The sequence below is a fragment of the Mytilus galloprovincialis genome, chromosome 4, assembly GCF_965363235.1.
Source record: "Mytilus galloprovincialis chromosome 4, xbMytGall1.hap1.1, whole genome shotgun sequence".
NCBI lineage: Eukaryota > Metazoa > Mollusca > Bivalvia > Mytilida > Mytilidae > Mytilus > Mytilus galloprovincialis.
Window position 1 is genome coordinate 102,911,526 of NC_134841.1, and position 13,066 is coordinate 102,924,591.

Below are 13,066 nucleotides of genomic sequence, written 5' to 3' on the forward strand. Positions count from 1 at the left end.
GGAAAAAACACAAACTGATGCGTATTTAGATTTTGTCGCCAAATATCCGGAAATTAAAATTGGACAAAGAGCATTTGAGAAACTTCGACCGTTTTTCGTAAGACCTGCATCTGAAAAAGATAGAAATACATGCTGTTGTAGATATCACGTGGAAGCAAACCTTGTTTTCAAAGCATGTATGAAGTTCAGAAAATCGTGTGACAGGGAAACCGATTCGCAAGAAAGTGACTATCCCGTATTTGAGAAAATGTCAGACCTTATACATATTACGCTATGTCCAAAAGTAAATGGATTTTATAGAAAAAATTGTCTTGACCGAAAATGTAGCCTTTGCGGAGTTAGTAATTTCAAACTTTCACCCAACGAATCACAGTCGTCTTCAACTGTTGAATGGCAAAAATATGAATATATAACTGAAAAATCGAAGGGTAAAAATGTAAGGCGCCGACTGACCCTGATAAAAAAGAAAACTAGCGTAAACGAAATGTTTCTCAATTTAAAAAAGCTTCTCGAAACTTTCCCCGCTCACCAGCACCGATCAAACTGGCAAAGCAATCAACTTAAAAGTCTTGTTCAGAACTTGCTAGTCAATCATTGCATATGCATCCACGATTATTCGGAAAATTATCGCTGTGTCGAGAAAGAAGAAATCCAATCCAATTACTTCCAAAGAACTGAATGCAGCATTCATGTAACCGTCATGCACCGACACGCCATTTTAGAATACGATGGTGTAGACAGTACAGAAGAATTTCCGGAAATAATTACGGAACATTTTTTCGTAATTTCCCCGGACCTGCAACATGATAATGATTTTACAAAATATGTCCAAAAGAAAGTTAAGGAATATTTAGATTCAATATCATACACAGTTGATCATATGCATGAATTCACAGACGGTTGTTCTAGCCAATATAAATCGCGGCACTGTTTAGGAAGTTTATCTACTGCCATCCCTGATTTCGGATATAAAACATTCCATAGAAATTTCTTTGAAACAAGCCATGCAAAAGGGCATCAAGATGCCGCGGGGGGATTTATAAAAAGACAGGCGGACATATCTGTTCTACGTGGCAATACAGTGATTCAGAATGCGAAGGATTTATTTACGTTCTGCGAAAGTAGCCTTAAAAAGCCAAGAAGTGCATTATTTAAAAGAAGGGTATTTCGATATGTGGACTCAATTGATAGACACAATTCCAAAATATTTAAGCCGATCCAGCAAAATAGACAAATACATCATGTTTTTACTAGTACATGTAATGAAATCATTGTTTCCGATCTCTCTTGTTACACGTGCGATCAATGCATTTTGGGGGATTATCTTAACTGTTTAAATGTAGAAAATACCGGGGTAAAGAAAACTATTAAGCCACGCGAAATAACACAAACTTCTAACGAAGAAGAGGTAGTACAAGACACTGACATTCTTTCAGAAGACATATCAGATTTGGTATCCATAAACTCTGTTGTGGCTGTCAAAACCGACGATGATAACTTTGACTATTATTTAATGAAAATTTCCAAAGGTTCACACGTATTGAATTCAGCAGAGAGTGACAGCTGGGGTGCTACATATCCCCCTGGATTCGAGGTTTTCCGGGGTCATTATTATGACAAAATCAGTGACAATGATCCGTTAAAATATAAACTTTTAAAGACAAAGACTGCTTTGGTACCGACGAAATCTCTGCTATACATACTTGCTGATGTAGATGCCTCTTATCGTATAACTATTTCAGAGGACACCCATCTTGACATTCTTTCTGTATTGGACAATTTGGATTGAAATAAGAATTAAATTATAAAACATCATGCACTGTTGTTTAGCCACTCATAAAATATTTTAGTAGACCTTTCCGATTCAAATGAAATGATTCAACGTGGCTCTGCTTATAATTAAAAAATATAAAATATATATATATATATAAGTACGTCTGAGTCAGTGACAACCCTACAACAGATGTATCCATCGGATCGCCATCAATGATGGTGATACATGGCTGTGTACATAATGTATATACAACTCGTCTAAACATAATGTTTAGACGAGTTGTATATATATATATATATATATATATATATATATATATATATATATATATATATATATATATATATATACATTTTTCGTTAAATAAAATATACATGAATATCTTTACTGAAAAAAAATATTCCCATGAAAAAAACCTTAATGAATCAATGCTTACACATTAGAAATCACATTAGAAAAACGTTACGTAAAAAACAAGAAAATAAGACGGCTTTTTGCTATATTTCCGACGTTACGTTATTATCACCAGTATTTTGCGCGACGTCATACTGACGTTAAGCACGATATTGCGTTTCAAATGGTAACGTCAATTTCTTACGTTTTACGGCGATAAATGATTTTTGGGATAAGTTTTTTTATTTCGCTTGTAATTTTCGTTTTGCATATCAATATGGATACTTCTTCATGATTCGGTGTACTGAATATGCATGAAATATTTCCCACTGAAAGTAACGTAAGCAACAAACAACAAAATATATCGTATTTGGGTAATGCATAAATCTATATGAAATGAGAAGATATATACGGTATGATGAGTGCCAATGAAACAACTCTCTACCAGAGACCAATTGACATAAAACGTAATAAAATGCAATGTTTCCCCATTTAGATCCGAAAAGGAGGAAGATATATATATATATTGCTTTACTATAAAAAGTTTGTCTGGAAGTTAAACGGGTCTTGCTTATAAAATTCAATTTACTAATAGCGGTACAATTAGATTACGAAATGAAACGATTGTCAGAAATAAAGGGTTAATTATAATTCATCTCATATATTTATAAGCTTTGTATGATGTGGAGAGGTATATATAGCCAATGGCACGCTTTAGGCCCAATTTTATTTTTACTTTCAAGTTCTATACATATGACTCTTATTGCAGAGAAATAAAAAAAAATCGAAGTTTTACGCTTCCCAAATTTGAAAATTTGAAAAAGAGGATTTTTTTATCCTCTCATGATACATGTACTAACTTTTTCACAACTTAAGAACCTCATCTAAACGAACAACCCTAGTCATCGGATTTTTTTTTAATACTTTGTCTGACCATCAAGAAAATTCTGTCTGAGGAAATATACAAATGATCCACCATAAATAGCGTACCCCGAATAGACAACGTTGAAAACGTATGAAAATCGTCCAGTAGACAAACTAGCAAGACATTTCATTTCTTTAAAGACGAAGTCGTTTTGACTACGCAAATTATTAAAAACTATGTAGCTGTTTTGCAAAGTTAAAGCACAATTACGGAAAAGCACTATGTAGCATGCAACTAATCTAAATTTTCAATGAATAGCGTCGCAAATGCCAATTTATTTGTAAAAAGCGGCAAAATCCGACATTGGACATCTTGCAAGACATTTGCCAGAAGCCGTTGCATTTTCATATGAAGTGTGAGTGCTGCAAAAATTCGATTCTGATATGGTCTATGTATGTACTTTTGTGAGCATAATTTACACAAACGAAATATCATATAATCTTATATTTTAAAACCTATAAATTTTGATAACTTAACATTTTCCAAAATCTGACCATAATGACCACTATTTGTTTTTACCAAAATATAGCGTTGATCGTTACAGTAACGCATATTCAGTAATATTGTAATACTTTATATATAAAGCATATCATTCATTCGAATTTTCGTGGATATAACTCTGTTTTAAAAAACACAAACACCCCTGCTAAAGTTATTATGCGTATAGTCTGTTACGTCTGACACGCATATTTTTGACGTTTTGTCAATATGTTGTCCTTATTTTAGACTATAGTAAAGTATGATAAAACAATTTGCACTTTTTTTCGAAATAGTATTTACCTGTCTAGTCTATGGATATAAGTTGTATATATCTTTACTGTTATGATTTTATAGAAAAGCTGTTTATTAGTGTTGACTTGTTGAATACACAGTATTGACGCAATAACGTGCGTAACGAGACTGCAGTATTTACGACATTTGAAAGACAAATTCTAGCAATTTGTTTTTAGAATATATCTGTAATCGATAATTTCATTACAGCCGATTGCATTGAGTGTGTATTATCCTTGGTTAGCTTACTTGTTAGCTGATCAGTGAAGTCATTATTAGGTCAAGTAAACTACCCTGCTTTCAAAGTAGTCTAGTCCTACAGACAGATAAATTGGTTATCTGTCGGACTAGTCTACTCTTAAAGGACGGTAGTTTACCTTATCTAATAATGACTACACGGTTCACTTAACAAACAAGCTAACCAATGATTCTATCTTTCCCACACACGCAATGCAGTCGGCTGTAGATGATTTAACATTTATTTTTTTCATAGTCAAAAATGTCTGTAATGTTATTCTGTTTAGTGTAACCGCTATACTTCCGTTTTTTTTTTTTTATTTTTTTTAAATTCTTCACGGCATTTCATGATTCTTTATGTAATTAGAGTTTTTGATAAAATAGTTAGTACTGGAGTCAGATGTTTACACAATCCATATTATTCATTTTGCAAACTTTTCAAAATTTGAAAACTTAACAATAAAAAAATATTGTCACAAATCACACGTTTTTGTCTAGTATGAAAAATCAGACAAGATTTCTGAGAATATATCATAAAAAAATAAATAAAAAAATTAGAATGTCAACATACAAGATATGGAATTATCAGAAGAGTATCAAGAAGGTAATTCTCTTGGTCACAACATCGTTGAAATACAAAAATACATAGATAAATGAAAACATCCTACAGCCAAATGCAAAATTGAATTCAATTGTATTCTCTATCATGGCTGTGAATAATCCATTGAATATCTACAGTATACGTGTAATACGTATAATGATTCCGCATTTTAACGAAAAATGACATTCGCTCTCCGTATATGATGGATACTTGATTTATCACTAAATTTACCGGACAAAGGAAAAGAAACGAACGTGATAAAACACTGCAGCTCAAATGATCTATAGAAAAAACGCAAATGTACGTTTGCTTACAACTTGCAACCATTTCCATTAAAAACAAATGATTTTTCAAAAAGTTCAAACGTCTGATCTCACGCCGTTTTATAATGATCTATGATTGTTAGTACAAAAACCACACAACCATACCCTTTTTTCTTCTCGTTTTTTCTTCTTGAAGTATGATTTTTTGACTGTTTTCTTCTTCTCATGGTGTTTACTACTGCTGTCGTGTCTTTCATGTTTCCTGTCGTGTGTCGGGGGTATATAGCGGGGAGTAACTCCAACTACTGATATTGTATCTGATACCTGAAATCACATAGAAATAGGAAAGGCGGAAATAATATATGAGTCACTGAGATGTATATATTCATTGTAGAAATAAATGGTATGTTTATATATGACCGAAATAAAATGTCAACATTTATCCCTGCGTAAATCCAATCCCATGACAAATATAATACAGGAAAAGTGAATTTTCGCTAATTTGCAATCAAGTAAAATTCGTGAAAATATCTCCCGCGCGAATAATTGGAAAAAATCAGAGACATGTTATTCAACTATTTTTAAAAAGTCTGAAGAACAGTTAGCCAATGTATATACGTTCGAAGTGTGCTTTCAAAAGCTCGGATGAAAAGTATATGCATTAAATTCGCATAAAATTATCACTTAAAGTAGTGGATTTACGGCTAATTTTATTACCCTTTTTGGCATTAGCTTTTCAACTTTTTAGGTTTCCATACATCGTTGGCTTTTAACTATTCGGCTTTGGGTGTTCCTGATTAATGTAAATCAAGGTAAGCTCTTCGGTCGAATTAAATTTAGAACGTTGTTTTCATTTTTTTTCAACCGCATATGTCGCGGGAATGTTTTTAATGTACAAAGAAAGATAATTCAAAAATAAAAGGTGGTGAAAATTTATTTCTTGATTTTTTTCTCCGGTTGATTCTTTTAAATTCAAAAATCAAAATCAAATATGCTTATTCCTAATCAAAGGCCAATATTTCACTGTAAAACAGTATATTAAAATATCACGAGTTTTTTTAATTGTTATTGCTAGATTTATATTCATTAAAGGGTCTGCTCAACAGATCAGATGGGGAGTGCTCAAGTCTCTACAAATACAAAAATATTTGTTTTAACAAATATAAGTATAATGGATATAGCCCACGTTCTGACAGGACATACAACGTAGAACGTATACAAGTAATTGAAAGTATTAAGAAAAAGAGGCTCATAAGAATATGACGCTCACCCACAAGTTTTTGGGAATTACTATTTACTGAGTCTTCCAATGGTTTCAACCATATTTGCACTGGTGGTGCTCTTGTACACCTGGTCATTCAGTTTCCCTATTTATACAGTTTTAATCGATCTATTATAGTTTTCAGGAAAATTTATACAATAAAAATTCAATAGTTTTCTATAGTGCTTTGTTTTTATAAAGACAAGCCCTTTTGCGCCTGTCCCAAGTCAGGAGCCTCTGGCCTTTGTTAGTCTTGTATTATTTTAATTTTAGTTTCTTGTGTACAATTTGGAAATTAGTATGGCGTTCATTATCACTGGACTAGTATATATTTGTTTAGGGGCCAGCTGAGGGACGCCTCCGGGTGCGGGAATTTCTCGCTAAATTGAAGACCTGTTGGTGACCCTCTGCTGTTGTTTTTTATTTGGTCGGGTTGTTGTCTCTTTGACACATTCCCCATTTCCATTCTCAATTTTAAGAACTATGGTATAAATACTCATCCAATGCAATTCAATTCAATTCAATATTTAATAATATGAGACTATAACGTTAAACACATTATATAAAGAATTCATCTATTACAATGTATAAAACATATTTATGAGATCATTATTTACTGTATAAAACATTTCTACGTCTATTTAAAATAAGATTACAGGCTTTGGCACAGCTACGAATCATATTATTATCTGCAAATAAAAACACTAATTGCTGTTTATCATCAAAAGACACAAAATCACTTTTTAAAATGTGTTGCTTCATCAAATATTTTTTTTCTTTTATAGAGCCTATATATAGCCTAAAAGGACACGATAAAATAACATGGGCTTCATCTTCTAAAATATCCATGCAATAACACAGACTCGATCTTTTAAAATTATTTTTTTCAAATCTCCCCGTTTCGATTCTTAGTGGTGCTACTGTGACAGCGATATTTTCCGCTTTGTTTATTTCGTGGACATTCAAACTTTATCTAAAAGCAAGATACTATTGTTCTCAAAATTGTCAGCTTACATGTTAAAAAGTTAATCCATTTTAATCCTAGCATTGTCTGTTTCTTGTTATCGTATATATGTTTTAATTGTATTATTCGTTTATAGCATTACGTGACAAGTTTCATTAGTACATGTAGTTATGATTAAGTAAGATTACGTAATTCATTTTAGATTGTTTCTATGTAAATGGTCAGTTGGATACCAGCGGTCAAGCTGTACGGACGCCGTGCATTTACAGTGACATTCATTGTGTTTAGTATAGAACATTTATTGGAATTACCATTTGTTGTATCTTTCCGGAATATTTACCGTTGAACTTTTATTGTAATTAATGTTTTGCACTATTGAAGAAGTTATATATAAACCATCGTAAAGCTTAACTTAGTTTTGTTGACTTTATCCAGTGACTTTCCCCCCGAATTCTAAATATAACAGGAACGACGAAAACCCCTGTTATACTACACCACATCGAAATTTGGCAAAAGAACTCCTTTGCGAAAATGACATTGGAATTTTACAATAAGTCTCCGTTTCAAAACTGTTTCAAAAAAATAAATTATATGTACGAAGTTTGTTACCACCTTTACCAGATAAAGGTTTCTCTGACTGTAAATTGTATTGCCACTGTTCAACATGTTTACTAAACATTTTAGACGTAACAATATTTACAACAGAGTACTATCAACATATTCTGTAATGACACACAAATGTTCTGCATTTCACTCAAAAAACGCATGGTTTCGGTTATTATGTTTTCTTTATTATCGATTGCATGACGATAATATATTGCCTTGATTTATTTCAGTTCCAAGAAATAACACGGAAGGAATACTTAATGTACGTTGTGCTAGGCGCGCTTCAGCTGGCCCCTAAACAAAAATGTGTACTGGTTCAGTGATTATAGACGTCATACTAAACTTCGAAATATAACAATGAACTAAAATTAAAATCACACAAGTCTTAAAAGAACAGAGGCTCCTGAATTTGGACAGGCGCACAATGCGACGGGGTTAAACATGTTTCGTGAGATCACAACCCTCCTCTATACCTCTAGCCAATAAAGATTGAAAAACACACAGTAATACGAACAGTAAAACGCACTTGAAAAAGAAATACAAGTCCTATGTCAGAATAGGAAACAAACGAAACTAATGACAATGATAATAAATTAACAAAAGACTACTATATATAAAGCTAGCAGTTACTGCCATACGCAGCTCCAGACCTCAATTAAACTGATTGAAAGATTATGTCTTCATTATGCACACTCTCTCCCTGTTGTATTTCTTGCTAATTTGTTCCGGAACATTCATGAAATATGCGTCACTGGCAACAAAAAATCGATAATTTAAAATAGGTTGTTTACGTACAAATTACGAAGAAACTTAGGATTCAACTCCCTTGGACAAAGTAGCCCTTATAGATGGATTTTGGTATGTTTTAACTTCACTTCACGTTCTTATTTTTCTTGACTTTCAAATTTCAGTTTTCAGCGTTCCGCAGTTCAATTCTTTACTTAAAATTCAGCGTTTTACATTGTACTGTTTTTTCGAGAAAAACATTGGTGTATGGCCAAAAATGGAAAAATCCATCATGCAGCTGACAGCTTCTCTTTACACGCCCCATTCTGACTGGATGTACCTGTGTTCTTTTAGTTTGCTAAAAGTCGATTGTCGTACGATAACTTAAAAATGTTCAAATAACAAAATGCAAATACGGAACAATAATACAAAAAATTCCCTTTCCTTTTATTTACTATTTAAAAACAGTGGTTGATCTAGGACCCATAATGGAGCTACATGTACGTATATGATAACCAGTCCAAACGTTGTCTAGAAGGGAACAACCATTTAACTTTACAAGTGGGGTGTTGTTGTTGTTGTTGTTGTTTTGTCGAAGTGCTAGCAATTTTATTAAGTATATCGCTGATATAAACTTTAATTTGAAAAGAATTTATTTTCAATTTTCAAAATGCCGACACCTACAAATAGATAGATGGGCGCTTAATGTAGTACAGCGGGAACTATTTCATACATATAAATGCTGAAAATAATGTTTATGGTATACTTTTATATATGATATGAATGGTTTCAACTTTTACAAAACCAGAGCTATAAGTTTGATATAAACGTTTAATTTATTTGGCCTTTTTAATTTTATTTGACTTTATTTGCCTTTTTAACTTGATTTGAATCGAGCATCAATGATAAGTCTTTTGTAGACGAAAAGCGCGTCTGGCGCAAAAACCGGCAAAATTTATATCCCGGTATCCATCTATGATGAGCTTATGTAGATACCTTGTAACAGTATCTTGGCTCCAATCTACTAATATTTGGTCTTAGTACTCTTAATTTCAGCGTAAATAAGATATATATATAAAAACCTCCCACATTGTAGACTAGCACAACCTTAATTGGGACACCATGCATTCACTGAGTATTCCTACCGTACCAAAAAAAAATATTAACTAAAATCATTGATACAAGGCAATACAATTATGATCGTCATATACAATCGATAAAATGAAAACATAACGTTGCAAGTTACGACCGAAGCGCTTTTCTGGATCGACCTTCTTAATGAAAGCTCAAAGCTGAATATTAAGGGCCAACAACTTACAAAGAACAGATTAAATGATATATTCTTCAGCCAACATGATTTCGGAAAGTAAGAAGTCGTAGAGCAAAACAGAAAAAATTTAAATCAAAAGAGATAATACATCGTGTATTGAGCCTTTCTATTGCTTAGAGTTCAGTAGAAAATATATATACATGCTCAACCTAAACATACTATTTGACCTACTGCGAGTTGTTCAGTTTTTACTGTTACTCCTGTTTCCCCTAAAATCAATCTTTCAAAAAGTGAAATAATCAACATTGCACGTAAGGTTTAATACTTTAGAAGTTTGATCAAAATCCTAAACTATCAAATTTATAAACGATATTTAGAATTTTAATATTTTAATAATTTGGTTAAATTTCAAAATTTCAAAACTTTTACACAATTTGAAATTTTGATATTTTGAAACTTTGATCAAAATTCCAAAAATCCAAAATTTCAAAACTTTTTAAAACTTTGAATTGATAAGTGTTATACGGACCATTATGGCATTTTCTTTGTATATGTACTGTATTCCTGATGATTTTTGCTGTATACATTTTTTTTATCTATCCTTAAAATGTTTTTGAGATAAGTACCATAAACACAAAAAAAAGAACATAATTCCTTCAGGACTCATCTACTTATTTAGGTTTCTCAGCTAAGTCCGAAATTAATGATGTTTTGCTGCTTAATTTGTTTATATATCGGTTATAGTTCTTGAAATAATTGTCGTGACAACGTCATAAAGTATTGTCAAAAATCTTCATAAGACCATAAAAGCTAAAGGCGTCAACCAAATGGTCGGTCATACTGGCAATTTTATAGCTAATCATCTGCCAGTTTCTACCTTTACTATGATAATTTTCGGAATAATTTGCAAAAACAAGAAATTTGTCAAAAATCATCGTTTAATGGCACAACAACTCATATGCGAATCATCCAGGATCATTCACCCTTAATTTGGTTAAGATTAGGCAAGGAAGGATTTCTTTGAGAGGAGTATACAACGGACACGAAAATATAAGTAATGAAATCATGCTTTCAGGCTATAACTCCTAAATTGGTCATCAAATTGTTTTTGGTCATTGCCGTATGAGCATTTTAGTAGACCTTGTTATTTTGTGCATGTTTGTTTTTGCTGTTTAAAGTTTTACCTATATACATTTTTCTACATAGCTATTTTAGTTTTTGAGGTAATCAGCAAAACACTTAAAAGATCTTAAAAAGTAAAACGTCATTACTTTACATGGAATAACCCCTAAAGGGGTCACTCAATGGTTCTGGTTGTATTGGCATTACTGTATAGATCTTTGATTGCTAACCTCTTTTGCCCAAAATATTTGCTATCTATCATATATAGTTTTCGTGATAATAGGAAAAACACTTGTAACATTTTAGAATAAACTTTTGAAATTTTTTGAATAGATTCGCACAAACAGAAAGTAATCAGTAGGCCAATTATTAACTTGGTTTATATTTCTTAAGACCTTTCATTTGTATTAAATGGTTATAGGTTATAGACGATAATCCCGTTATAATTAATTATAATATATATATATGATATTTTAATTCAATCTATATATCAAATTATGCAAGAGTACAATGTACAAGTTCCTATTATAAATCTTATAATTCTGTACTATATATACAAAAGTTTCTTTTTATGCAATTTTTAAGTTAAGTCTTATGATACTAACGAGAAGTCGATTTGTTTTACCTTAATTGAAATTATATTAATAATAATAAAGCATAATAAATAGAAAAATAATATGTAAAGTTGCTTACCGCGGACATTTTCGGATATCGCCCATTCGGTAAAACGACCTTGGCGAACTTCATGAATATTACAAAAGATCATGCGTGTGCGTATCCTGTTTGCAGAGTTTCATGTATCTATATTGTCTTTTCAAAGTGACCCATAAACTCAACCTATATTATTGAAGGTTCGAGTTCAATTGTCAAATATATTTCTTTTTTTACATATAGTTTAATCTTTTAATCGTGTAAAGTAATGCTTTGTAATACAGACTTATAACTACATCCCAATGAGGCATAGGGCTAATTGTTCATTGGACCAGAATGTTGAAATAAAGTGGTTATTTAATTAATCTTGTCTATCTCATCGCCGTTATAAAGGCTTTACGTCACTAAAGAATAAAAATAAGGTCAGCAAGTTTGACGTTTTGGTTCCAAGTAAACAAAATAACACTAAAACCAACTGTGTCAAACGGTTATAGTTCTCATGATTATTTTTTACTGAGTTTGCTACACAGCATAGGTACTATTTCTGTACTAAAAATCTGTAGTACTGGAAATTTACTTTGAATATTCAGTACTATTTTGTTACTTTAAAATTATTGTAATATTTAGGTACAGGTCTGTATTTTACAGTACTAAATTCGTACTTGAAATTTAGGTACTACAGATTGTTGGTTACTACCGTTACATTTTCAGCATTTTGAAAGTTTTTCTATTTCAAATCTCTTAAAATTATGATTTTGAAACATGGAATGTTGTATTATTTCTGTACCGAAATATTTAGTACAAATCAAGTACTTTAAAATACAAGTACCTAAATATTACAATAATTTTAAAGTTAAGAAATAGCACTAAATATTTAAAGTAAATTTCCAGTACTACGTATTTTTAGTACAGAAATGGTACCTATGCAAAAGTAGCTGTGTACGATATCATCCTCTGTTCTCAGTGGCGGATCCCGAATTTTTCAGAGGGTGGAGGTCTACTGATTACCTAAGAGGGGGCCTACTCCAGACTTGCTTCAATGACTCCTTAAATAATCAGCAAAATTTGCCAACAAAAGGGGAGCCGGGACCTGAACCTCCCCCATAAATCCACCTCTGGTTCTCTTCATTCTTTATAAGCATTGGTATATATATATTTAATTGTTTTCTGTTTAGTATTAAATTCATATTAAGATCCATTTTGTTAATTTTATTTAGCAATCGCCAATGGCAGTAAGCAGGGTTAAAGAACACCAGTTGTTCTAGATTGTTTCCTCACTGTATCAAGTCATATGTTCTAGATTGTTTCTTCACCATAACAAGTCATATGTTCTAGATTGTTTCTTCACTGTATCAAGTCATATGTTCTAGATCGTTTCTTCACTGTATCAAGTCATATGTTGTAGATTGTTTCCTCACTGTATCAAGTCATATGTTCTAGTTTGTTTCCTCATTGTATCAAGTCATATGTTCTAAATTGTTTCTTCACTGTACCAAGTCATA

General features: G+C 31.9%; 2 protein-coding genes across 2 annotated transcripts in view; both read right to left on the reverse strand.

The window, feature by feature from the left end:
- The window catches only part of LOC143073672 (high affinity cAMP-specific and IBMX-insensitive 3',5'-cyclic phosphodiesterase 8B-like), a 147,895-nt gene extending 136,171 nt beyond the window's left edge, over window positions 1-11,724 (reverse strand). The window contains exons 1-2 of the mRNA XM_076249390.1: window positions 11,607-11,724; window positions 5,130-5,288 (exon numbers count right to left, since the gene is read on the reverse strand). Coding sequence (XP_076105505.1) covers window positions 5,130-5,288; window positions 11,607-11,660 — 213 coding nt within the window. The 5' untranslated portion in view covers window positions 11,661-11,724. The remainder of the gene's footprint in view (window positions 1-5,129; window positions 5,289-11,606) is intronic.
- LOC143073678 (RNA-binding protein 8A-like) overlaps window positions 1-13,066 on the reverse strand; it is a 244,701-nt gene that overhangs the window by 214,142 nt on the left and 17,493 nt on the right. The window lies entirely within an intron of this gene.